General features: G+C 33.6%; 1 protein-coding gene across 1 annotated transcript; it reads right to left on the bottom strand.

The window, feature by feature from the left end:
- Positions 1-18,217: 18,217 nt before the first annotated feature.
- Positions 18,218-19,110, bottom strand: LOC121803975 (ethylene-responsive transcription factor 13-like). Its single transcript, XM_042203538.1, has one exon. It carries the CDS (start codon positions 19,048-19,050, stop codon positions 18,406-18,408), a length of 645 nt encoding a protein of 214 aa, XP_042059472.1. The 5' UTR covers positions 19,051-19,110; the 3' UTR covers positions 18,218-18,405.
- Between the last annotated feature and the right edge of the window lie 5,782 nt (positions 19,111-24,892).

Raw genomic sequence — 24,892 nt, forward strand, 5'->3', positions numbered from 1 at the left:
ACCCCAATTGGCCACTTTCCTCACACAGAATGAAGACCTGATACGTGAGTTTGCTAAGATGCGGTTAGAGGTTGTAAGGACACCTGAAATGGTGGAAAGTGGGATCGTCACCTTGGTGATAGAGCCAGATCTAAGGGTCAGGATCGTCGAAGCTCAAAGGCGTGATGAAGCATTGGGGAAAATCCGTTTGAGAGTGAGGATGGGGAAGGAAGAAGGTTACCGCGAAGAAGCGGATAACGCCCTCACTTTTGAAGGAAGACTGTGTGTGCCCAATGACGAGGCACTCAGAAATGAGATCATGAGTGAAGCACACGAAACGCCATACACTGCTCACCATGGGAACGCAAAGATGTATCGGGAAATGAAGAAACAATTCTGTTGGACGGCATGAAGAGGAGCATAGCATCGTTTGTAGAAAGATGTCTGGCATGCCAGCAAGTGAAGGCTCTACATCAATGACCCTATAGGAAGTTGCAGCCCCTGGAAATTCCAGAATGGAAATGGGAACACCTCGCTATGGATTTCATGACGGCACTACCAAAGTCCTGACGAGGGAATACTGCCATTTGAGTGATTATAGATCGCCTCACCAAAAGTGCTCACTTTATACCAATCCGTATCACGTATGGATCGAACAAGTTAGCCCAGATCTCTGTGCAGGAGATCATACGCTTACATGGAGTACCGATAACGATCACTTCAGACCCTGATTCAAAGTTTACTTCTAGATTTTGGATAAGCCTGCAGTAAGAGCTAGGCACTCGGTTGAACTTCAGTACTGCATTCCATCCGCAGATGGATGGGCAGTCTGAAAGGACGATCCAGACATTGGAAGAGCTCACTTTATACCAAAAATTGATACAAATTGAATTATTATTTCTAAATTTGATTGAGGTATATGTATCCGATTTCTTTTGCTCTATACATGGGTGTACATAAGAGAAATATCAGAAATATATTTAGAATCTAAAGATACATTGAGATATATATTTGATGTTAATTAATCGCATTGAGTTTCATCATGATTATTTAGTTAATTCAATTTGTGTTTTTCGAACTATATAATTATAGTACATTAAATAATTTCAACTAATTTCGATGAAGCTTCATTGGAGAATGTTACTTAATTAAATGTTGATCACGTGGAGTTTGAAGTGGACAAGATTAGTATATTGAATCTGGGTATCTATCGACAGATATTGCCAAAGAAGATCTAAAGAAAAATACTTAAATATGCATTATGAGTCATGCACGCACTTCTAGCCTGGTTTATATATAAAATAAGTGGCCTTATTTATTTATTAACCTAAATACACACACACAGGTTGTAAACGTGAGGCTGAAAAGGAAAAATCCTAGAAACTTAATTTCAGAAATACCTGAAAGTTGATCTCTTCAGTCACAATATTCACTTTCCAGGAAATTTGGGCTAATTAGAGCATCCGCAACGCGTCTCTTATCCGTCCCGGTCTCGTCTCGCTAGCTAATTAGAGTATCCGCAACGCATCTCTTATCCGTTTCGGTCTCATCTCAGCGAGGCGAGACGAGACGGATAAGAGACGGCGTTGCAGCCTTCCGTCTCGGTCTCGTCTTGGAGAGCGGCTCGTCCCGGAGGGACGGCTGGCGAGACAGCTCGCCACGCGCCAGCGCCACGTGGCGAGCTCCGGTTCGTCCTGACGCCCACTCGTCGGCCCGCGAGTGAGCGTCGTTTTTATCCGATTTTTTTTTTTATTTTTTTAAAAAATTCAGGAAAAATTTGAAAATTAAAAAAAAAAATCCCAAAAAATATACTAGCAGTTTATAGCCATTTTTTGCAAATTTTTATTTATTTTATTTTTTAAGCCCTCAATCACTTCTATAAATATCAAATCATTCCCACAAATTAATTCACCATAAAAAAAACTCTCTATTCTCACTCAAACACTCTACATTCTTCATCTCAAAACATTATTCTTCTCCCAAATTTAATTTATTCATGGATCCATTTGAGCAAATGTGTCGAATAAAAAAAATCAAACGCCCTGAATTTTCAAGTATCATTGGAATCCACAGATTAAAAGTTCGTCGGAGCTCTCTCCCAAATTCGAAATAAAATCTTTCACCTCCCCAAGTCTATCGCTGCGAATTTTTGTTACCTCGAGCTTTGATCCCACGGAATAAGACGTCGCAACTGATGATATCTTCTTCAGCTTCTTTGAGTTTTGAGATTTTGAATTTAGAGAGAGTGAGAGGAAGATTTTAAATTATGTATTTTTTATTTTTTTAGGATTTTATTAATGTGGTTTTTTATTTTCTTAGAATTTTAAGTTGAAATTTTATTTTATTTAATGAAGTGTGTTTTTATTAATTGAATTTGTTGAAAATAAAAATAAAAAATGAAATTGAATGAATAGTTAAGGGATGAGATGGTTAAGAGATGGATGGTTGCAAGTGTTGTCTCTTAGTTAAGAGATGAGGTGAAAAGTATAGTGAGGCCCGTGAATAGTTAAGAGATGAGACGGTTAAAGAGACGGATAAGAAACAGCGTTGCGGATGACTTTAAGTTGTTTTGGTTTAACTTTTTAAGTTAAAAGTTAGTTAACCCTATAATATATTGGTTGAACTTTTTCAGACCTACATTATTAAGTCATGATGATATTTAGTTACTTCAAAAAAAAAGGTCCGATGATATTATAAAGAGTAGTGATTTAGAGACATAATGTCTCCATGCCATAATACTCCTATGTCTCTTTGACATAAGATTAATTCAAATATGGACTAATATACCCTAATTGAATTATACATACCAAATCAAATTAGATATATATCCATATTGATTTTAGCTAAATTGTAATATTCCGTTTTCATTTGTGCATTAGATTAGACTTTATTTTTACAAATATTAGGCAGATTTTTATATTTTTTTTAAGTAGTAGTATTAGGAAGCTAGTATATTTTATTACTATATTATTTTTTATATCTTAATTATATTCGTAATGTGCTTTGTATAAGTTTGATTTTCTTTATATTTTTTATACTTTTTATATTCCATTAGTTAGTTTGTATTTTAATTTTTATATTATTTAATTGTTTTAATCTGTTGGTATGTATTTGAAAGTTCAATTTGTCACTGTATATTCATTTTTAGATATAAGATATACTCCGTATTTTGTATTTTATTGTTTATTTTGTGATTATAATATTGTTAGTTTTACATAATATGACATGTTTTCTTAATTGTGCTATAAAATAAGTAACAATTTTAATTTTATAATATGTTTGACTTTGAAATTGAACATTAGAGCATCCGCAACGGTGGTGGGGAAGAAGGCCGCCGTCCGTGCCAGCGAGCAGTCGACGTGGCGGCACACGATTGGGCAACGGCATAGCCGTTGCCTTTGAATAATTTTTTTTAAAATTCGTTAATTAATTTTAAATAATGATAACAAATATAAAAAATTATTTTCCAAATCCCAAAAATATGGCAGTTTTTTTGCCCGTTTTTTTGAATTTTTTTGATTTTTTTTTTATTTTTTCCCCAAAATCATCTATAAATACACACATTCATCATCCATTTATCACATCAAATCATCTCTCATTCATCTCTCATTCATAATTCTCATACAAACTATCAACACATTCATCCCTCACTCAAAACCTCAAATGGATTTCACCCATATTATGGCGGAAGCGGAGCGCGAAGAACAAGAATACTACGAACAACATCGTGCCGCTTACGAAGCATATGTCGCGGTGAATACCCCCGCTCCTCCTCCTCAACGAACTAGATCAAATCGCTGCTACATCCATCGTGACCGGGAGGGAGCCCACGAAAGGCTCGTTGACGACTACTTTGCCGACCAGCCGCGGTTTCCGGCATATTACTTCAGGCGCCGTTTTCGCATGTCAAAGCGCTTGTTCATGCGAATTGTCAACACATTGTCCGCACGTGTTGAATTCTTCCAAACAGGTCCAGATGCAGCCGGTCGGCAAAGTATCACGCCGTTGCAGAAGTGTACGTGTGCCATCCGACAACTCGCTACTGGGCAAACGGCCGACATCTTCTACGAGTATTTGCATATCGGTGAGTCCATTGGAATCCTTTGTATAAAGAATTTTTGCGAGGGTGTTCGTTCAGCTTTCGGGGATGAATTCCTTCGGGCACCCAGCACCGATGATTGCCAACGGGCAACGGTTGCTTCGTCTTCACGAATCAGTCCATGGCTTTCTCGGAATGCTTGGCAGCATTGACTGCATGCATTGGAGGTGGAAGAATTGCCCGAATGCTTGGAGGGGGCAACACTTAAGCTGTCACAAAGGCGGCGGCCCAACACTTATCCTTGAGGCGGTCGCCGACTACCGCCTATGGATTTGGCATGCATATTTCGGCGTTACCGGAGCCAACAACGACTTGAACGTGCTATATTTTTCACTACTCTTCAATGATGTGATGAATGGTGTAGCACCGACGATCGACTTCACCATCAACGGAAATACATACCACATGGGTTACTATCTCGGCGATGGTATCTACCCAAGGTGGTCGACGTTCGTGAAGACGCTCCACAACCCGCACGACCCGAGACGGGTTCTTTTTGCGCAGCGTCAAGAGTCCGCGCGGAAAGACGTCGAAAGAGCCTTCGGGGTCCTTCAAGCCCGATTCAACATTGTGAAGGCCCCGGCTCGGCTGTGGTACGTGAATAATATCGCCGACATCATGTTCACGTGTATTATCTTACACAACATGATTATAGCCGACGAAGGACCGAGGGCGGCTAGCTTCTACGACGAGGATGAAGCCGGAAGCTCAACAGCGAGGTCTCCCTGATAAGTCGCATTCTAGGCCTTGGTTACTGGTCAGTATAAGGTGCTTTATTGGATAATATCTGCAAAATAGTTGTTAAAGTGTGCAGGTTGAAGTACTAAATCAGGAGGGAAGGTTCAGAAGGAATTCGAGTGAAAAAGCTGCGAAGAGTGTGCAAACTGGTCAGTATGAGCAGAAAATACGCAAACTGGTCAGGATGGATGCTACAGAACTGGACACGAGAAGGAAGGACTTGCTTGGAATAATCACCTATCTAAAGAAGGGCAAAATTGTCATTCCACATGAAGAGAAAGCCCTAGAAATTAGGGCAAGCCACCCTATAAATAGGAGCTGAACATAAAGAAAAGAGGAAGCTACACACCACTTTCCTTAGGACTTATCATCACTTTTGAGGAGAATAGCTCCATTAGCTCTTAGTTCCATCTAAATCCAGCAGCCTGACTTGAAGATTCCGGCCACCTGCCGGCCAGGAGCATCATGCCTGATTCATTCCAGCCGCCGTAGTTCCAGAAATTCCTCCAGTTTCAGTTTCCGATGAGCCAAACAATCTTTTACTTGCTTTGTTTTTAAGATTTCTTAGTTTAAGTACTTGTTTTTGCTTGCCTTTGATTTGGATTCCAGTAGCTACTTAGTTAGAATATCTTTTGGGTGATAATCTTGAATGCAATGAAGTTTATTGTGGTTTTATTTTGTGTTTCAGCTTGCTTATTATTTCTTTCTGCCAAGTAGCTAGATCTGGTAGTTTTACGTTGATTTCCGTGGTTTAAGTGCTTGAATCTGCTTTGCTTAGTTAGATCTAGGTTTTCTTGGAGTGTTTACAAGTTTTAATCGAGTTAAGTTTCTAAAAAATGCATGGGAATCGTTTCTGCTTGCTTCTGTCACCTTGTCTCGCTGACCAGTTTGCGTAGATCTCAGTTTTCTTAGCTTTCGTTCTCGATTTCAAGTTAAATATTGCATTTACGAATTTTCAAGCTTGATCATTCATCAATGGAGTTTTTTTAGATCTTGTTGTTTAGCTTGGTGAAGAAGATAATGTCACAATCAAAGAATGGGACCACTTGTGTTGCTTTTGTTGCTTTTTGCTTTTGTACTTGCACTTTTTCAGCTTTTCTGCACACCCAGGAGGCAGTCTGCCAGCATGTCCTTTGATTCTGTTTACCTTTTGTCTAGTCATTTTTAGTAAGTTTTGTCTAGTAGCTTCTCACATACACACTCGTACCCTAATTTACACACGCACTTTAATTTCTCTTAGCACGCAGCATTTAGAGCCCACCCTGACCTACTGGTCAGGAGGGGTATAGGTTCCATTTCATTTTCCGACTAGGTAAAACTCAACCCCAAAAAAGCGTGGTAGCTAACCAACCGCTCCCAGAATGTCATCACAAGTGTATCTCGCCTACATCCATCTCTGTGGGATTCGACCCTTACTCCACTATACTAGCCAGTAGAAGTGGGTTGAGGTATTTTTTTGTTGATAGGGAAGATAGACACAGACCCAACGACACAGCTAGGTCTAGGTACCCTCCTGGCCAGCTGACACACACACACAGAGTCATAGTCTCATCTTTTCCCTCCTATCACTCCCCCACGCCGAGGTGAGCATACGACGGTTGGCCAGAGGATCGAGACAAGGCACACAATGCGCGATACCCGAACCCACATTCAGTTACAAGAAGACCTAATCAACCACATGTGGATGAAATTCAGCAACGAGTAGTGGTTTTTTTAATTTTTAGTATTTTAATTATGTAATTTTTAATTTTTAGGCTTTTAATTATGTCGTTTTTATTTTATTTATCATTTGTAATTTTATTTAGGTTTTTTAATGAATTTTATTATTATGGAAATGTTATTGTTTAATTGAATTTTAAATTAATTGTGCTCGTCCTTGCGGAAGAGCACAGCTGTGGGTGTTGTGCTCTTGCCAGAGAGCAGGCAGAAAAAGTGGGGCCGGGCCCACAACCGTGCCGCTGGCAAGAGCACGGTTGTGGATGCTCTTATGGTGTTAATAACTCAATTTTTTAAATTTAAAAAATAGTAAATAATAAATGAGTTAATAAGATATGAATATATTTTTGTATTAAGATATGACTATAGCGTTTCAAAAATGAAGAATTAAATGAAATTAAATTTGGGATTGTAAAGAATTACAACAAAATCTATGAAATTCCTAAAATCAAAATCACAAACTTAATTTATACCAATATATCATACTTATATCAAATTTTAATTTATTTCATCATAATGAATTGAACTAAGAACTCTAATATTTTATAAAGCATATGAGAAAATATTTAATATATTAATTTAAAATATAAAATAGATGAGTTTGGAACATGTGCTTATTTCTATGGTTGAAGTTTAATTGTAATGTTCTAAAAATTAAAAATTTAAAGAAATTTAAATTTTAGAAAGTAAAGAATTTAAAATAAAATTATAAAATTCTCAAAATCAATACCGTAAACTCAATTAGTATTAATATACTAGTATTATCAAATTATATTTTTTTTCATGATATAGTGAATTGATCTAATAACACTAATATTTTATTACAAAAGAGATAAAGTATGAAATATATCGCTTTAAATTATCACATAATAATTTTTTAGTTTAAGTTTGACTGTAACGTTCCAAAAATTAAGAATTTAAGAATTTGAAAAGGAAATAATTAAAAACAAATCATGATATTCTTAAAATCGAAACCATTACAATCAGTGTTATTATGTAGTATATCAATTTATAATTTGTTTCATGATATATAGTGAATTGACCTAAAATCTCTAATATCTTGGTACAAAAGATAAAATAGTACTAACTGCATAGCTTTATACTACTAAATGGATGAGTTAAGAACATGTGATTATTTTTTGATCTAGGGTCGACTTTAACAATCTAAAAACTAAGTCCTTAAAAAAATTAAAATTTTGGAAAGTAAAGAATTCAAATCAGAATCATAAACTCGATCAGTACTAATATAGTATATATTTTAAATTTGAATTTAGCTCTTAATATATTGATTGAACTAAGAACACAATTAACTTTAGAGCTTTAAAATATTAAGCAGACGGGTTAAAAATATATGATTATTTTTTATCAATGTTTGATGCAACGTTTCAAAAATTAATAGATAAAGTAGGAGTGAGAAAGAGAAAAAAAGTGTGAACAAATTTCCGCAAATAAAAAGGATACTAATTGCAGTGGACGGACCAAAATTAATATGTCGGAAAGAGCAAATATTAAATTTATATTTTTTGTAAAATTATTAAAGCATTTTGTTTTTTTATATTTAAAATTATTTGTTTTATTATTTTTTCATATTAATGGAAAAATAGCTAAAAATTGATAAACTTTTACTTATACATTCATTAATTTATTTTTCCAGCAAATTAAAAAAAAATCAACTACGTATAAAAATTACTCCCTTAGACAAATAATCTTCGAACTTATATAGGAATGTATTTGAATATTAATCCATATCTTCCATATATATTTCCCATAATGAAACCATCTTATTTATATCATACGTAATTAATACCCCTTATTCAAATTTTCCATTTTCTAGCTGTAGGGGCAAAAAAGTAACTTTATAAAATACAAATTTATTAAAAGTAGAATATAATGTAACATTACTATTTAACCCTCATTATGGCATTGCCATCTCCAAAACATTTCTCTATTATAAATAGTTGTATACGAATACAAAGATAACAAATTTAGAATACCTCATTTACATTTAATTTAAAATTATAATCCAATTTACTACTATTATAAAAAATGAGTTCTTATAAATTACCGATAGACTATTTACATCCTTACCTATTCTATTTCCTAAGCATTGTTTGGTAATTCAATACATATTTTCTTTTGTTTATAAACTTTGATATAGGAGTATAAACTAAGCACTACTAATATATTTCTATAAATCTGTCAAATTATGATACGAGTATATGTATTACTATATAAACTTAGAGATGTAGAGGAATGAACTGTAAAATCATGGATTAAACATGCCCGGTCAATGGATTTTGACCAAACAATAAATGTGACGAGACATTTAATTTTGTGAAATTAAATGATATAGCGTCGATCTACATTTTAGGTAGATAAATGTAGTATATTCACTTTCTCTAATCCGATTTGCGGTGAGTGAGAAATAGTGAATTAAAGTTGGGCATAATTAGCTTTTAATTAAAGCTTGAAGTTTGAGCTTATGGAATAATTAACTAGTGTTAATTATCCCACATTGGAGAAGTAACACATCTTTTAATGTGTTTAAATTAAGTGACTTTATGTTACTTAATAATTATAGTGGATCAAGATGGGTGAAAGAGCCCACACGCGCGCGCCGCCGCCGCCCGCCCGATCCCGATCCTGATCTTGGTGCTTGGGCCAAACTTAATCTTTTAGACCACCGCTGAGTCAGCAATCCAAGTGGCTTGACACATCGTCAAGCGTGGCACAGTCAAAGCTGTCACGTGAGAAATCCACACGCTCCACACACGAAAGGCACACTCCTGCCACAAGCTTGTAACCGACGACGGTTATGAATGAGCCATAATGAGCCTTAATGGCTTGGTTGACCCTGCATGGTGGCTTGGCCTATAAATAGGCTAGTCATTCCAGTGCATTACACACACAGAAACATCACAAGCATACTTCCTCTCTGCATAAGTCTTTTTCGAAGCTCTGCCCTCTTCCACTTCTAGTTCGCCGGAGCTCGTTTCAACTGCGGTGTTGCAACGAACGAGACGTAGCCGTTTTATCTTTGAGGACGACACGCCAAAACCGAGAACACTACCGGGGCGTATCTCGTCTTGCGGAAAGAGGTCTTCCTCGACTCGGCTAAGTTCATCTTTACAGTTTCGAATTTCTACTGTAATTTTCGTTTCTGTTTTATTTGTCTTCTCTCGGGTTGTATTACGCCCGATTAGTGTTTTTTATAACTATATCTCCAACGTGAACAACATCTACATATTGATGGAACCTACTATTATTATATTCTCTACGAAGCAGTATTTGTAGATTGATATATGTGATTAGGCCACCGAGTAGAGTTCATTTTTCCGTGAAGCTCTCCAAAATAGGGAAGCAGTGACTCTCGAACGTAGAAGAAACCAAACTTCTGCCAATAATCAAACTTAGATCGAACGTTTCGCCAGTTTCATATTCCGTGTAGAGAGTACAAAAACATTTCGCCAGTATTCAAAATCTTCATAAAAAACTTCTCCTAAATCTCGAATGGGTAAAACATTGTTTTTCATGTTCTTTAATAAAACATGCTGTGTTTCAATTTTATTACTTTTTATTTTACTAAGATAATTATATTAATTTATACTTATATTATTAAAACATACATATAAAAAATAAAATAAATAAAAGTGAGAAATTTAGATAAAACTAAAAGTGATCAATGGAAGTAGGGGTGTCAAAATGGATATCGGGTATTGGATACCTGATATCCGAACCCGAAATATCGGGTAATTGGATATCCGATAACTAATTTTACGGGTTTCGGGATCGGGTTCGGGTATAGGATTTTTGGATTATCGGGTATCGGATAACCCGATACCCGATCGGGTATACCCGAATTACCCGATTTAAAAAAAATTAATTTAATAAATTATGTATTTATTCTATTATTTAAAAAATTAAAAAATTAAATGTATTCCCAAAATCTTTCACTATTAAGTCACATTTATGGTTAATATGTGAATTGTGATGTTTATTATTGATGAATGATGGATGCTATAACTTATGATTTTTTTATTTCTAAAATTTGGAGTAGTTTTTTTCTCTTAAATTCGAACTAATTCAAGTTTGTATCAAATTCGAACCACTACATGTTTGTATTTCTAAAATTTGTAGTTAATTTTGTTAAAAAAATTAAAATAAAATAAAAATAAAAATAAAAATCCAAAATCAGGTCTGGATACCCGATTTTTCGGGACTGGATACCCGAGTCGGGTATCTGGGTACCCGAAAATTATTTTCGGTTCGAATATCGGGTATTAGATTTTGGGAAATTCGGGATCGAGTATCCGAAATTTTCGGATCGAATATCTGCGGGTACCCGATTTGACAGGCCTAAATGGAGTATGATAGTGGATGGACTTATTAACTTATTATCATCTAGCTCTTTGACTTTGTATTTACAAAGTTTCGAGAAAAATGTAAAGCACTCGTGATTAATCTTGTTCTATTTATTGAGAGAACTCAATTAAACTCGACCTTTTAAAGCTGTGACTCAATGGTGCAATAACCCTACTTCAATATCAAGAGCAGTGGCGGAGCCAGAATTTTAATAGTGGGGGGCCCAAACTACCATTGAATTTTTTAAGTGCCAACGACACATAAACAACGCAGACATGAGCAATATATAAAGCCACATGTGAAAAAAATAAATGATGAGAAAATTAACTAGTCTGAATAGATTTTTTTTAAAGCATAACATCAATTTTACAAATATTATATGATATATTTACATATTTATTAGATCAAAGAGTTATTTTCTATTTTAGATTTTTTATAATATAGAGCATCACATTAAAATATATTTTATTCTATACTTCAATTATAAAATCAATCTTATGATTAGAAATTTATATGAAAATTACTAGTTAAAAAAAATTAATAAAAGTTAAGAATGTGAGAGTCCATAAAACATTAATGAATATGAGAAAATCAACAAAAATGACTAATTTGAGAAAATAAGAATAGCCACAAATGAACTACGAGCATAGCTTTAAAATCGATTTTACTAAAGTTATATTATACTACTACAAGCATATTTTTACATTTGTAGAGCTAAATAATTCTTTATTATATATAACCATAAGTTATATTATTTAAACAAAACTAATAATATTATAAATCCAATAAAACAAAAATGAATAGAGAATAGAAGAATCAGAATTTCCAATAATGCGCCCGGAAGGATTCGACCTCTGCACCACATGAACAGAAGACTGGAACTTGGTCCACCTTCGCTAACTTTATATATCTTTACTACTGCATATATATGTTATATTGAAAATACACAAATGGCTGAGGGGCCCAAGGGCCCCCCTGGCCCCACCGTGGCTCCGCCCCTGATCAAGAGGGTTGAAATTTACTTGATTCGTTATTCATCATCTATTATCAGTGAAGATCGCCACATTATCTCTTACTATTAACGCTCACAATGACTTTTTTACTGATATAGATCCATCATTATATACAAGTATTATTTTACTATAATATATTATCACGTTTATTTTTTTAAGTTTTCTTTTATAATACTCCATTCATCCCAAAAAAAATATTCTCTTTCTAAATTTGGAAACTATTTTCTCTCTAATGAGGTGGACCACCAATTCTCCAATAATAATATTTAATTACTTTTTCTTTCTACTTCTCTCTTACTGTATCAATTATGCATTAAAATATGTGCTCAACCAAAAGTGTATATTCTTGCGGGACGGATGAAGTAAGAAAGAGAGAGGGAAAAAATAGTGGAAGTAGTGTTAGTGGATTATGGAATCCACATTATTAATGGTTTGTAATTGATTAAAAACTTTCCATATTTAAACTTTGTCTAATTTTGGGAAATAGTAAAACTAGTCTATGTATTTTTTTGGGATAGAGGGAGTAGGGAGTAGTATATACTACTCCACATACTAGAACTGTATTTGTTAATCTGAAGCACATATTCACATAGTTGGTGGGACGATACAATTATCTATGTACTCGTCCAAATTTTTTTAAGGATTTTGATATATACTACTATTTGGTATTCAATAATTGATCCATTTATTTATCATTTCTTTAAACAATGCTTTATGTTTTATATAGTGCAGTACAGGCGTATCTGGGGGTATGGTTATCTTTTTCTCTTTAATGAAACTATGAATAAAAAACTGGTATAAATTATTATCATAATAATTGGTTTTATTTTTACTTCTAACCCTAATTTCCTAACCAAGCTACCTAGATATGGATCCAAAGACTTATTTATGAAATTTAATGACAAAATAAAATAAAATTTGAACTTAAACATTACTGGAAAATATAATACTACTAGAATAAAAATAATAATTTCAAAATTAATATTGTAAAACTATATTGTTGAATTCAAGATAATCTAGATTTCAAATTCTGAAACATATATAGAATAACTGACGTCACATTATATTTGATATTCTAGCAATATTCATAGATTACTTATTTTAGAAATATAATCCAGGGTAGGTATCTTTCCTGAATATACAACTTTGGTGTCACTATCAAATAAAAGATAAGAAATTGGTAAATCCGCCGATCATTTAACGGTCTACTTTAGCAACAATAATTTTATAATTACCATGTGGCATGTAAAATTGCATTTTTTATAGTATTAGGCATGATAATGAGGTTCATTCTAAATTTATTTTTGTAGACAATACTACTATATTACTAAGTATGACGTGTTTGGAATAGATTATAAAAAGGAAAATAAAATAAGTCAGGCATAATTCGATCCAAACAAATTGTACTATCATGATATTATGCGGAGGAAGTCCCAATAGTAGAAAAATTAACTTATAAATTTCTGATAATTGAATGATTACAACATCAATTTTGAGTTGGTTGCATTTAATTATGGCCAAACAAATTCTTTATTTCTTTTTTTTATAACAATTTTTCTTATAATAAGTCTTCGATATTTATTATACTAGGGGAGTGTTATATTGCTAACTCAATACTTAATTGCTAACTATAATTAAATAATAGCTATTAGATTAAATCAAGGGCCTAGATCATCAGCCCCAGAATGTCAATACAACCAACAAAACACGTCAACAAAGATATTAAGGTCAATTTACAACAAATTAGTTGTAACCAACTTTTGAAAAATATCTCATAACTTTAAAACACATATAACTTTCTCGATTTAAATTATTTTTTCGCACAACATATATCAAATTAAGGATAATTTCATAAGAATTCTAACGAGATCTCACTTGCAAATGTTCCGATGTCAAAATTTGAAAAAAAATTCAAATTTTTTCATAAATTTCATTAACAGCTCTATATGAATACACGACATATAATATGTCAATACAATGTTTGTACAATGTCAATATGAAATTGTATTGACATTGTCATGTCTTTGTGTTGATGTATTTCATACACTGACATTGTGTTTCTAAATCCTAAATTTGATAGTTGCTATTATCTTTTTAATATTAAAAAATGAAAAATAAAATTACACATGGCAAATTGTAAACCACAAGATTTCTAAAATACTATGGTCTTAAATTAGTTATAGTTAGCAATTAAATGATGAGTTAGCAATTGATCACTCCCCTATTATACTATACTAGTATCACGCCCGTGCGATGCACGGGTCATTTTAATTTCTTCATATTTATTTCATTATGCGAAATAAAATTTGTGAAATGATAAACAAAAGAATATTCGACATCCTCTTACTTATGATTATACTTTTTCAATCACATTAACCCCACATGGTCACAAGAGAGTGCGTTTAAATACTAACTTTTATTAAAAATGTCAATACGATCACATTAAAATTTGAACACATATTTGTGTTGACATTTAAATACCAGACTTAAAATTAAAAAGAATTTTAATTCTGTGAAAATATGAATTAACCGTTGAGGTATAATTGCAGGAGCAAGTTTACGTTGCAATAATTTAAGATTGCACTGGTGAGACACTTCATAATCGAGCTTCATTTCATTGCAATATAGTGACCCTATACACTAAAAACCCAAACCTTGAAACCTAAATCCTAAACCCTTAACTTTAAAATATACTCATCATGACCAACAAATGAGCCAAATATCAATAAAATTCTCCCTCCGCCCCTGTTCAATTTTACTTTGTTGATCACTCAAACCTTGGTTGAAATATTTAAAAACATCAATACTTATGGATTCTCAAAGTTGTATATAATTAGAAATAATATTATTTATAAAAATGATAAACAAAAATGTATATAATAAATGTAATAATATATATGAAACAATTAATGCATACTACAGTATTCTATTATTAAATCATACTAAGAGATAAAAACCTATTATATTAAAGAATTAAATAAAAGAGGAATCAACTACTCCATAAATTTTGGAAAACTTTGTTATACACTATATTATATGTAAAAGTAATCAAATATAATTCAAGTTCTTTATTAGTATTGTAAAGCATAACTAATTGGAACATAAGTTATATTCATGGCCTCATGGGCGCATTTTTTATGGTTAAAAAACTAATATAGGCGGTAAGTTGCACTCAATGCACAATAAACTTTAAATAATTTCTCAATCACCCCATAATTTTACACAAAGCATATAACATATTTAAAGTAATTGATCAATACATCCCAACCCTAAATCAGCGCCCAATTTAAATTAATATAGTGAATAAATAAGAAAAACATCGCTAGAATCAGCCCTCAAAATTCGCTACCAATAAAATTTTCTATATAACTTTTTCTTTCCAAAATTAGTAGTAGTAATTTTTAAAAATATCATACACCCTACTTTACAATTCTCAATACTGCAAATTTTCTTTTTGTAAAAATATACTTAATATAATATATATTTCACTCCGCATGATCACCTATAGATAAGATAATTAGATTCTTTATATAAAATCAGTTGTATCCCTGAATAATTAAGTGCTAAAGCCTAATTTCAACAATAGTATTATTAGTAAAGTAACATTTGGTAATAGACTATTTTATTTTATTTGAACAACTAATTGTTCGATCAACTCGATTTTGATAGGTTTAATTATCCCATCGCAAATATACATATTATGCACCACTTATTAATTCATCATAAGTGATAAAAAATAATTTTTTGTGTGACACCACTTAATATAATTATAGCGCTATAAATATACAAAAATAATAAATTGCGTAAAGATGAAGATAAATATTATGCATGTTTCAAGTTTAGGATGTTACAATTATCCATCTCTAAGAATTGTAAGATATATTAGGATAAATTCTTGAACCATGTACAAGCGGTACTCTAACTATTGTTATCAAAGAAAAAAAACAACCCCAAATGTAATGGAAATTACAATCAAAATTATAAAATAAACCAAACTATAAATCTAGTCGAGAAAAACCCTCTTTCCGCAGCAAGACAAATTACATCACGGTTAGTGCTCTCGAATGAGTCGGCCACCGCTTCTCTATCTTCTCTTTATCTTTTTTACTTGGTGAAAAACTTTCCCCTCAGAAATCGCCTCCTAGCCATTATCGGTGCAATTGTTGCAACCACACACAATACATCCTTTTTTCTTTCTCTCTTAATCCTTGTTGAAGAAGATTTAGATTGAAGCTCACAATACATTCCTTCTTCTTCCCCTTTAAGTCCTTGTTTAAGAAGATTAATGTTAAAGCTCATCTTTTTTTTGAATAACGCAAATCAATACGAAGAATCATGACCTGATGTAAAGCTTCTCCCAATGGTAAAAATAGAAACACCACATCACAATTTTGCATAAAATACAATATAATGAGTGATCCGATTTGTAGGTATCAAAACCATATATTTATAATGATCCTATATTAAAACATTTTGACTCCCAAAACCTGTTCATTTCCCTCATTTATCACAAGAATCTTATAAAATTGTCACTCTACTCAGCTATAAAAAAACGTATTTCATAATATACGTTTTAATAACAATCATTCATTGTCCATCAAGATTTGAATTGAAAGCCACAGCGAGCGGTTAATTCTCTATTAAAGGCTATAATTAGATTAATTAAATTACAGTTACCATCATTAATTTTTATTAGGCATGAAAAGTTGAAAACGTGTCTATTGCAGTTACCATCATTAATTTTTATTAGGCAAGGTTGATATATGAAACTGTCCGATTAAGATCCATAATTTCAATAACAAAAATCAATTTAAATTAAATTATATTTTTAATTCAAAATGGCAATCATGTAAATATCCCCAAAACATGTAAATTATTAATTTTTATTAGGCATGAAAAGTTGAAAACGTGTCTATTGCAGTTACCATCATTAATTTTTATTAGGCATGAAAAGGTTGATATATGAAACTGTCCGATTAAGATCCATAATTTCAATAACAAAAATCAATTTAAATTAAATTATATTTTTAATTCAAATGGCAATCATGTAAATATCCCCAAAACTTAAAAACGTCCATTAATCAATAAACAATGATTGTAAGTAATTTAATTTTATTTAATATGTTAAATATGATAGTTACTGACTTTAAATTTAATAATTTTCTCAATTGCATTTACATCCCTTGCATAAAATAGCTATTCAAAACGTCCCAAAACTCAACTTTTATATATGTATAGATTATATTTATCAAGTCCTTATTCGACAAAAGCTAAAGATTTTAATTACATATATACTACAGAGAAACATCAAAAATATTTGAGTACTTGTATGTTTATATATACATACATTAATTAGCTAGTAGCGTTATAGTAATAGAAAATGTCTTCTGATGTATATGGTAAGAGTGGGTGCATAAATTTTAAAATTATATACTATTAAACTATTTTTGTTTTCTTGAAAGAATACTACTCCTAATTTATTGTTAATCGCGTTAGGTTTCATTTATTGGTTTGTTTTTTGTCCTGTTTGTTTAATTATTTAAACTTGATTTTAAAATTTGAGTTTGGATCCATCTTGCGCAGGACAAAGTAGCGATAATTTTGTGCCATGTGGGTCACGAACTTCTAGTACATGTTAATACAGAATAAAAAAAGTTTAGTCTTATTAATTGGAATTATAATTTGTATTTGTTTGTCAATTATAAAGTAGAGTATAGCATACACAAATAACTCTACAGGCTGTAAACGTGACATTGAAAAGGTGAAAAATCTATGAGGATCTTCGCAAAATATATGGTTCCTAATCTTTTATTTCAAGGGAGTTGTGCCTAGCTAGTTGATTTTGGTTTAAGTAAATACTGGAGTATGATTTATTTAATTGGACAAATATTTCTTTTTTAATGAAATGTTTCAATGCTATGTTTACCTTAAACTTTCATTAATATGCAACTAACTAGGAAAAATCTTATATAAGTTGGATAACTAAATCGCAATGCATAACCAAATAATCAAAATATAAATGTCGTTTTTATAAAAGACGGGGGTTATTTATAGATTGTTTAGTTTATACGAGTGGGTTAACAAATGCTTAGGATCACACTATAAACTAAAACGATCGTAAAATGATTTTAGTGTTTTATCCCCTATGAACTAAAACGATCTAAAAATGACATTCATGTTATTTGACCTACGGTTTATTTGGTTATGCGACCATGTCCATAACCTCATTTATATTTATTAACTTATTCATACGTTGATTATCATAAATCCTTATATAACAGACAATGATTATCATAAATTCTTCCAAACATTTACTTTTACAGAATTAGCCATTTTAGATAAGAAAAATGCTTTTGTACAGCCTCCAAAAGTGTAAAACCAATCCAAAAGATATAGACTGGTTCAAAAAGGATTCATAATTTCGTTTTTCAAACATTTGTTTGATCTAATACTTACAACAAGCATTTCCTAAAACTATTCATTTAAAAAAGGCCCAAATCAGGCTTCAGTTTTAATTTTCTTCTTCAATGAGTCCGAATCGGTCGGAATACGACGCCGCTTCGTAATCCGGGTCGGCTCCGAAACGCCCGACCCGATAAGGTGGGGGAAATTGACCCGAGCCCTGGATCCGCGCAGCTTGAAGGCGGCTCTGTCATAAGCCATGGCCGCCTCCTCCGGCGTCTCGTACGTCCCCAGCCACATCCTCGACCCTTTCTTATCCGGATTCCTCATCTCCGCCGCGAACTTCCCCCATGGCCGCCGCCTCACGCCTCTGTACCGCTTCCACTCCGCCGCCGCTCCGAGGCTCCGAGGCGCCTCCGATACCGCGGAATCGCTATCGTCGCTGACCAGCAATTCCTCAATCATCTGCGACGATTGATCGCTGTCTTCGCTGTTCAACAACTCTTCAATCATTTGCGATGATTGATCGCTATCGTCGCTGACCAGCAATTCCTCAATCATTTGCGATGATTGATCGCTGTCGTCGTTGATTGGCGTAGCATTGATCGGAGAATCTGCAGGTGAGGATTTGGAACCGAAATCGAAATCGAAATCGAAATTGAAATCGAAATCATTGAGGAGAAAGTTTTGTATGTCGTCGAGCCAAGCCAGATCGAATTCGGATACATTTTGTGCTTCCATTTTTCGAATTTGCAGAAATATTGTTTTGCTTTGAGGCTTTGAGGCAGTGAAGTTGCAGTGGTTGATGGGTGTATATATATATATATATATAGAAACCGAGGAGACTTCCATGAAAGTGCATTAATTCAAATATTTGTGGAGTCGTTTTATTTTCAGCACGTTTACATTTATGATTTTGTCTTATACATGAATTAATAAAATATCGTAGTAAAGTTTATCAATTGCAAGTAGGGATGTCAATCGGGCCAACCCGTTCGGGTTGTCGGGCCATTCGGGTACGAGCTATTCGGGTTATGATTTTTTCGGGTTATAAAAGTTCGACCCTAACCCTAACCCTTCGGGTTTCGGGCTAACCCACCGGGTTATTCGGGCCAATGCGTATTTTTAATTCTTTTAATATTTTCAAAAATAATACGTGTTTTAAATTTTCTTTAATTATATACATATTTTTAATTAATCATTCAACAATGAAATACATATTTTTAATTTTCTTTAATATTTTTAAAAAAGATTAAGTTATTTAAATTTAAATAACTTATTCATTACATAATTATTTACAGAATATCTATCAATAGTATGTTTATGTTTATGTATTTAAAACATAAATCAACACTTTGTTTCAAAATTCAAACATAAATCAATTCGTAGAAAATTAAATAAAATTTTCATAACGTGAGAGGTGCATCGTAGATGTAACAAAAATATTTTGAATTGTTAAAGAGTAAATTATCAAGATGCTAGCTAATTGGAGTAACTCTAAGTTTATTGAAATATGATTGGTCAAATTTAATTTATTCCATCTGTAAATAAGTCAAATAATAATTTATCTTTGTTTTAAGAATCATTAAAGTACGCATAATTCAATGACGAAGCGGCGTCAAACACTTTGCACTATTATATTGAAAATATACTAAAAGAAAGCTTTTATATACGAGTATTTATGAATCCATGAACCAAATGGTGATTTTTTTCGTGATCTTATATAGTCGGTTGGCGTATTTGGATTTTGCATGATTTTAGAGGGTTGTCTTGGATGATTTTGATTATATTTCTATATTTTGGTATGTTTATATGTTTGTTGAGAAATGATAGAAAATTGATTAGAAAATGTACACAAAATATGTGGATGTGCAGCAGCCTTGTTTGAGTCAATGTTTCTCTCGATTTTGAAGTCTGATAAACCTATAATACATATCATTCTCTTCGTCTTCGAAAGAGCTTCGCGTGGATATATTGCACGCCTCAATCGGAGCTTTGTAGAGAAAGTTATGACCGTTACAAAAACTGCTCGCTGTGCAGAAGCCTTCAACCCGACGGGCCGACCCGTAACCCGAACGGGTCAGCCCGCCTAACCCGACAACCCGAACGGGTCAGCCCGAATGGCCCGATTTTAAATTCGGGCTGCAAAATTACAACCCTAACCCTGTATTTTTATCGGGTTATTCGGGCCGGCCCGCGGGTTCGGGTTACATTGACATCCCTAATTGCAAGTAGTACTATTACTAATTAAAGTGGGTGCTCGACCCCTTAACTTTCATAGTGGGTATTGGGACGATACAATTGTTTTTTGGGTAACACACATCTAATGATTTAATATAATAGCTTGATTATATTAATGTTGCAATAATAGACCTCTGTATTTATCATTGATTCATTCCAATAATAATGAGCCTAGAAAAAAATTAGTGATCCAGATATATTTTCACATGGTGAATCAGAGATTTGAGTTTAAAATTCTTATTTTTAGCTAAATAAATGACATAGTAATTTATGCTTCCTTAGTTACATAAGGTACACTGAAATGCATTAAATTAGAAAATAATTAGTGTTACCAAAACAATTAAAGACAATTATTTTTAAAATATTAGCATAAATTCAACAAAATCAATTATTGAAAATAAAGAGTTATTGGGATTCAAAGAGAAGGGGCATTCTGAGAGGGCTTGAGAGAAGCAAACTATCAAGTGCCCGTGAGAGATAGAGCGAGTATGCAGCGATCCATAGAGAGTTATTGAGGTAGAAGAAAACGCGTTGAGAGAGCCATCAAAAGGGCAGATAGAGAGAGTCGAGTATGAGAGAGACTAAGAGATCGTGAATTTGGAAAAGTAAAATTGTCAATTCGTGAGTGTTTGATTGGAATTTTTGTGCAAAATATCATATCACCAAATGGAATCATAGGAAAAGTGTCCGTAGAAAATCTCAAACTCTAAATTTCAAAGATACATCTCCTATTAAGGAATTTTTTTTCTATGTCATTATTTGTATGTGCGTTAATATGAACCAATAAAAATTATTTTACAACAATATAGGAATGTAATTGCAAAAATAATTTGTAACTAAGTAGTATAAAAGCTTGGCCCAGATTAAATTGGCAATATATATATATATATATATATATATATATAGGCACAGTATCATTCTCTCTCCCTCTCAACATTCTTAATTAATTGCAATACTGCAGCACCTTGTGTATAATGTATCTTACTATTCGAACCGAATAATTGTATAGATCATTATCATGTCCGGCTCTCCATCTTATTTTAATCCATAAATACAAATCTGTTGTATATATAATATAAAAAGATATTGCGATCATGACATACAATGACCTAACTAGATGAGGTTTTTTCTTTTTCCACACTAGGCAAACTATAATACTCCTATGTAATTCGAAATAAAACAATATATTAATAAAGAAATAAGAAATGCAACGTGGATATATATGTTACATGAACAAATTAATGTTTTACCCTTTATAATTATTAAATACTACTATCACTTTGAATTTATATACAGCAAAATCCCATTGTTCCCATAAAGGTACCACCTTAAATTAATGACTACCAAAATAAGATGTGTTACTACTTACTAGTGTTACTTTGCTCCTATTGTCTGACTTTATAATACTATTATATTCAATATGCGAATATATGAAAAGATATACTGATGGATTGGTGGTGGAGGAGGTCAAATATTATCCATCCACGTGCCGGTCAAATATGTGACAATGATGGTGGTGGAGGTCACGAGGGGGAGACGGAGGCAGTGCAAGAGGGGGAGGAGGAGGTGGGTTGTGAAGGAAGGGATATGAGGCAGCGGCGATAAAGGAGGAGGAGGAGGAGGAGGAGTAAGTGGCGCGGGTGCATGCTTATAGTTATGGGTGTTGCGCGCTGTTAAGGATGAAGTTCCTTAACTCGCGGGAGCTTTTGCCCGTCGATCAATCCGGGGTCAAAATTAGGGTTTTGTGCGTTTTGCACGTTTGAAAGGAAAGAGAGTAAGAGAAAGTAAAATAGAAGAATAATTGATATTTCTTGAATGATCAAAATGACTAACAATGTCCACTATTTATAATAGTGGATACTAACTTAATGAGCAAGACAAAAGATATGAAAAAGATATGCAAATTCATAATTAACTAACTAAATAATAATAATAATAATAATCGTATCAACTCCCCCACGGTTGAAATCCACCTTGTCCCCAATGTGGGCACCATGAAGCAACAATGAGTGTCGAGGAATCCTCCTGGGTCAAACATACACCGAATAGTTGAGCGTCTCCCTGCATCAATGCGTCCATGAATGCTCAAGCATAGAGTGTCATTTTGCAGATGAATCAACCGGGCATCGGCGTCGAGGAAAGTTGATTGATGATTAATACTTGTAACATCACCAACATGTCAAACCACATATACACAGACAATTACCTTCTTCATATCCTCAATCGAACCATCTTCGTCCTCTTTCAACAAAAAAGAATCAATCTTGTTGCTCAACATTGTAATATCCAACCTGTTATGCTCTACCACAAGTATAGGTTCTCGGCAAGTAAAAACAACATTACATGGATCATCTATGTCATCTTTACTACCATAAATTGGTCCACTAACATCAACACTAGAATGAATAACATCGTTTTCCTCTTCATCATTATCAACGACAATTAATTCCATCGAGTCATACCCAAAATTGGAGTCGCACGACAGAGATATTGTGGCTGGTGGAGGCGGGTTAGCACCGACAATAGGCAGCGAGGTTCTAGATGGATCGTGATGGAGATCAGCTGGGGCGGCGGCGGTCATCTGTGGTAGGGGACACGATACCGGCTCCGTGTACATGACACTGGCTATAGGGTCTGGTGGAGGTTGTGTCGCGGCGTGTGGATCGCCCAGGCAACGTTTGTTTGCATCCATCCGAAACGTCAATTGCTTGACAGTTGCAGTCAAGTGCTCAAGCTGTGAAGCCAAGGCAGCCAACTGTAGGTTCAGTTCCAAATTCGGCATCACCGGATCACGTGCCATGCCGAGAGGCTCCAAACCCGGATATGGCGGTGGTTCCGGCAAATCGAAGCCCGTATAGGGCGGCTGCGCAGGCAGCTGGTCAACAGCCCGTTGCTGGTACGGTCCTAGTTGGTAGTAAGGATTCACGGTCTGCTCGTCAATATTAGGATTCAAATGCTGAGGCGGTTGATAAGGCTGAGAGTATCCCTGCTGCGTGCACAACCTTGGCGAGTCCCAACAAGAGGGCGGTGGTGGCGAGTACAAATCTGGCTCGTAGGAAGATGGTTGCTGATACGCAGTTTCCTGGCGCAGCCATGGCGGATCCCAGGAAGTGGGTTGACGGGCTTGGTAGGGATGGTGTTGTGGGTGGAGTCTCTCATCCTGTGGATATGTATATAATGGTTGTTGATCTAACGCTCTGATCGGATGGAGCAGGGGTTGAGGTACTGGCTGCCATGGGTGGTAATCCGCCTGCCGGAGTTGATATCCGGTGTAGCCGTACGACATGTAGACAGCGATTCGGAGGAAGAGTTCTCGATGAAAGCACCAATTGTTAAGGATGAAGTTCCTTAACTCGTAGATTTTGCGTCGAACGTCGCGGGAGCTTTTGCCCGTCGATCAATCCGGCATCAAAATTAGATTTTGTGCGTTTTGCACGTTTGAAAGGAAAGAGAGTAAGAGAAAGTAAAATAAAAGAATAATTGATATTTCTTAAATGATCAAAATGACTAACAATGTCCACTATTTATAATAGTGGATACTAACTTAATTAGCAAGACAAAAGATATGAAAAAGATATGCAAATTCATAATTAACTAACTAAATAATAATAATAATAATAATAATAATAATAATAATAATAATAATAATAATAATAATAATAATAATAATAATAATAATAATAATAATAATAATAATAATAATAATAATAATAATAATAATCGTATCACGCGCACCCAAGTCTTTCTCATACTTTCTACTCTGTTTTGTTTTCTAAAACAAAACGTGTAGTAGAAAAAATAAAAATTTGTAAAGGATGGGTGAGATGAGGGAGAATATAACTGAGACGTACTTAACATAATATCAATTGAAATATTGTGAAAATTATCTGAAATTTTCTAGATATTGATTCAATTATTATAAACGTACGTAGTCTTTAAGAATATAGTAATTTTTTTTCATGCAACATCTATGAGATTACGAGAAAGCATGATGAAAGTACGTTCAAAGAAATTCCAATTTCTTGAATCTCAATTTATTCTTAAAATCAAAGTCACTTAAACTGAATGTTTCATAAGTTGTGTGTCAATTACAAACCACAGAGGAAATTGAGGCAATGATTGAAGAGATAATCGAGGGAAGATCAAGGTAATGAGCAAAGGTGTCAGGAATTAAATAATACTCCTTCAAAAAATAATACCACTCCATTCTACTAAGATGACTTAATATAGCTTCCTTTTTATGATGTTTTCTTCGAAGTTATAGTAGTACTATTTTCTAACGGCTGCATCCGTTTTAGTCCAAATATATCCAAGTTTAGAGAACAACAAAATTAACGATATG

Source organism: Salvia splendens, chromosome 1 (assembly GCF_004379255.2).
Source record: "Salvia splendens isolate huo1 chromosome 1, SspV2, whole genome shotgun sequence".
NCBI classification, from domain to species: Eukaryota; Viridiplantae; Streptophyta; class Magnoliopsida; order Lamiales; family Lamiaceae; genus Salvia; species Salvia splendens.

Excerpts from the sequence above, each read along its gene's own strand:
- LOC121803975 (XM_042203538.1), bottom strand. The coding sequence starts at position 19,050 with ATGGAAGCACAAAATGTATCCGAATTCGATCTGGCTTGGCTCGACGAC.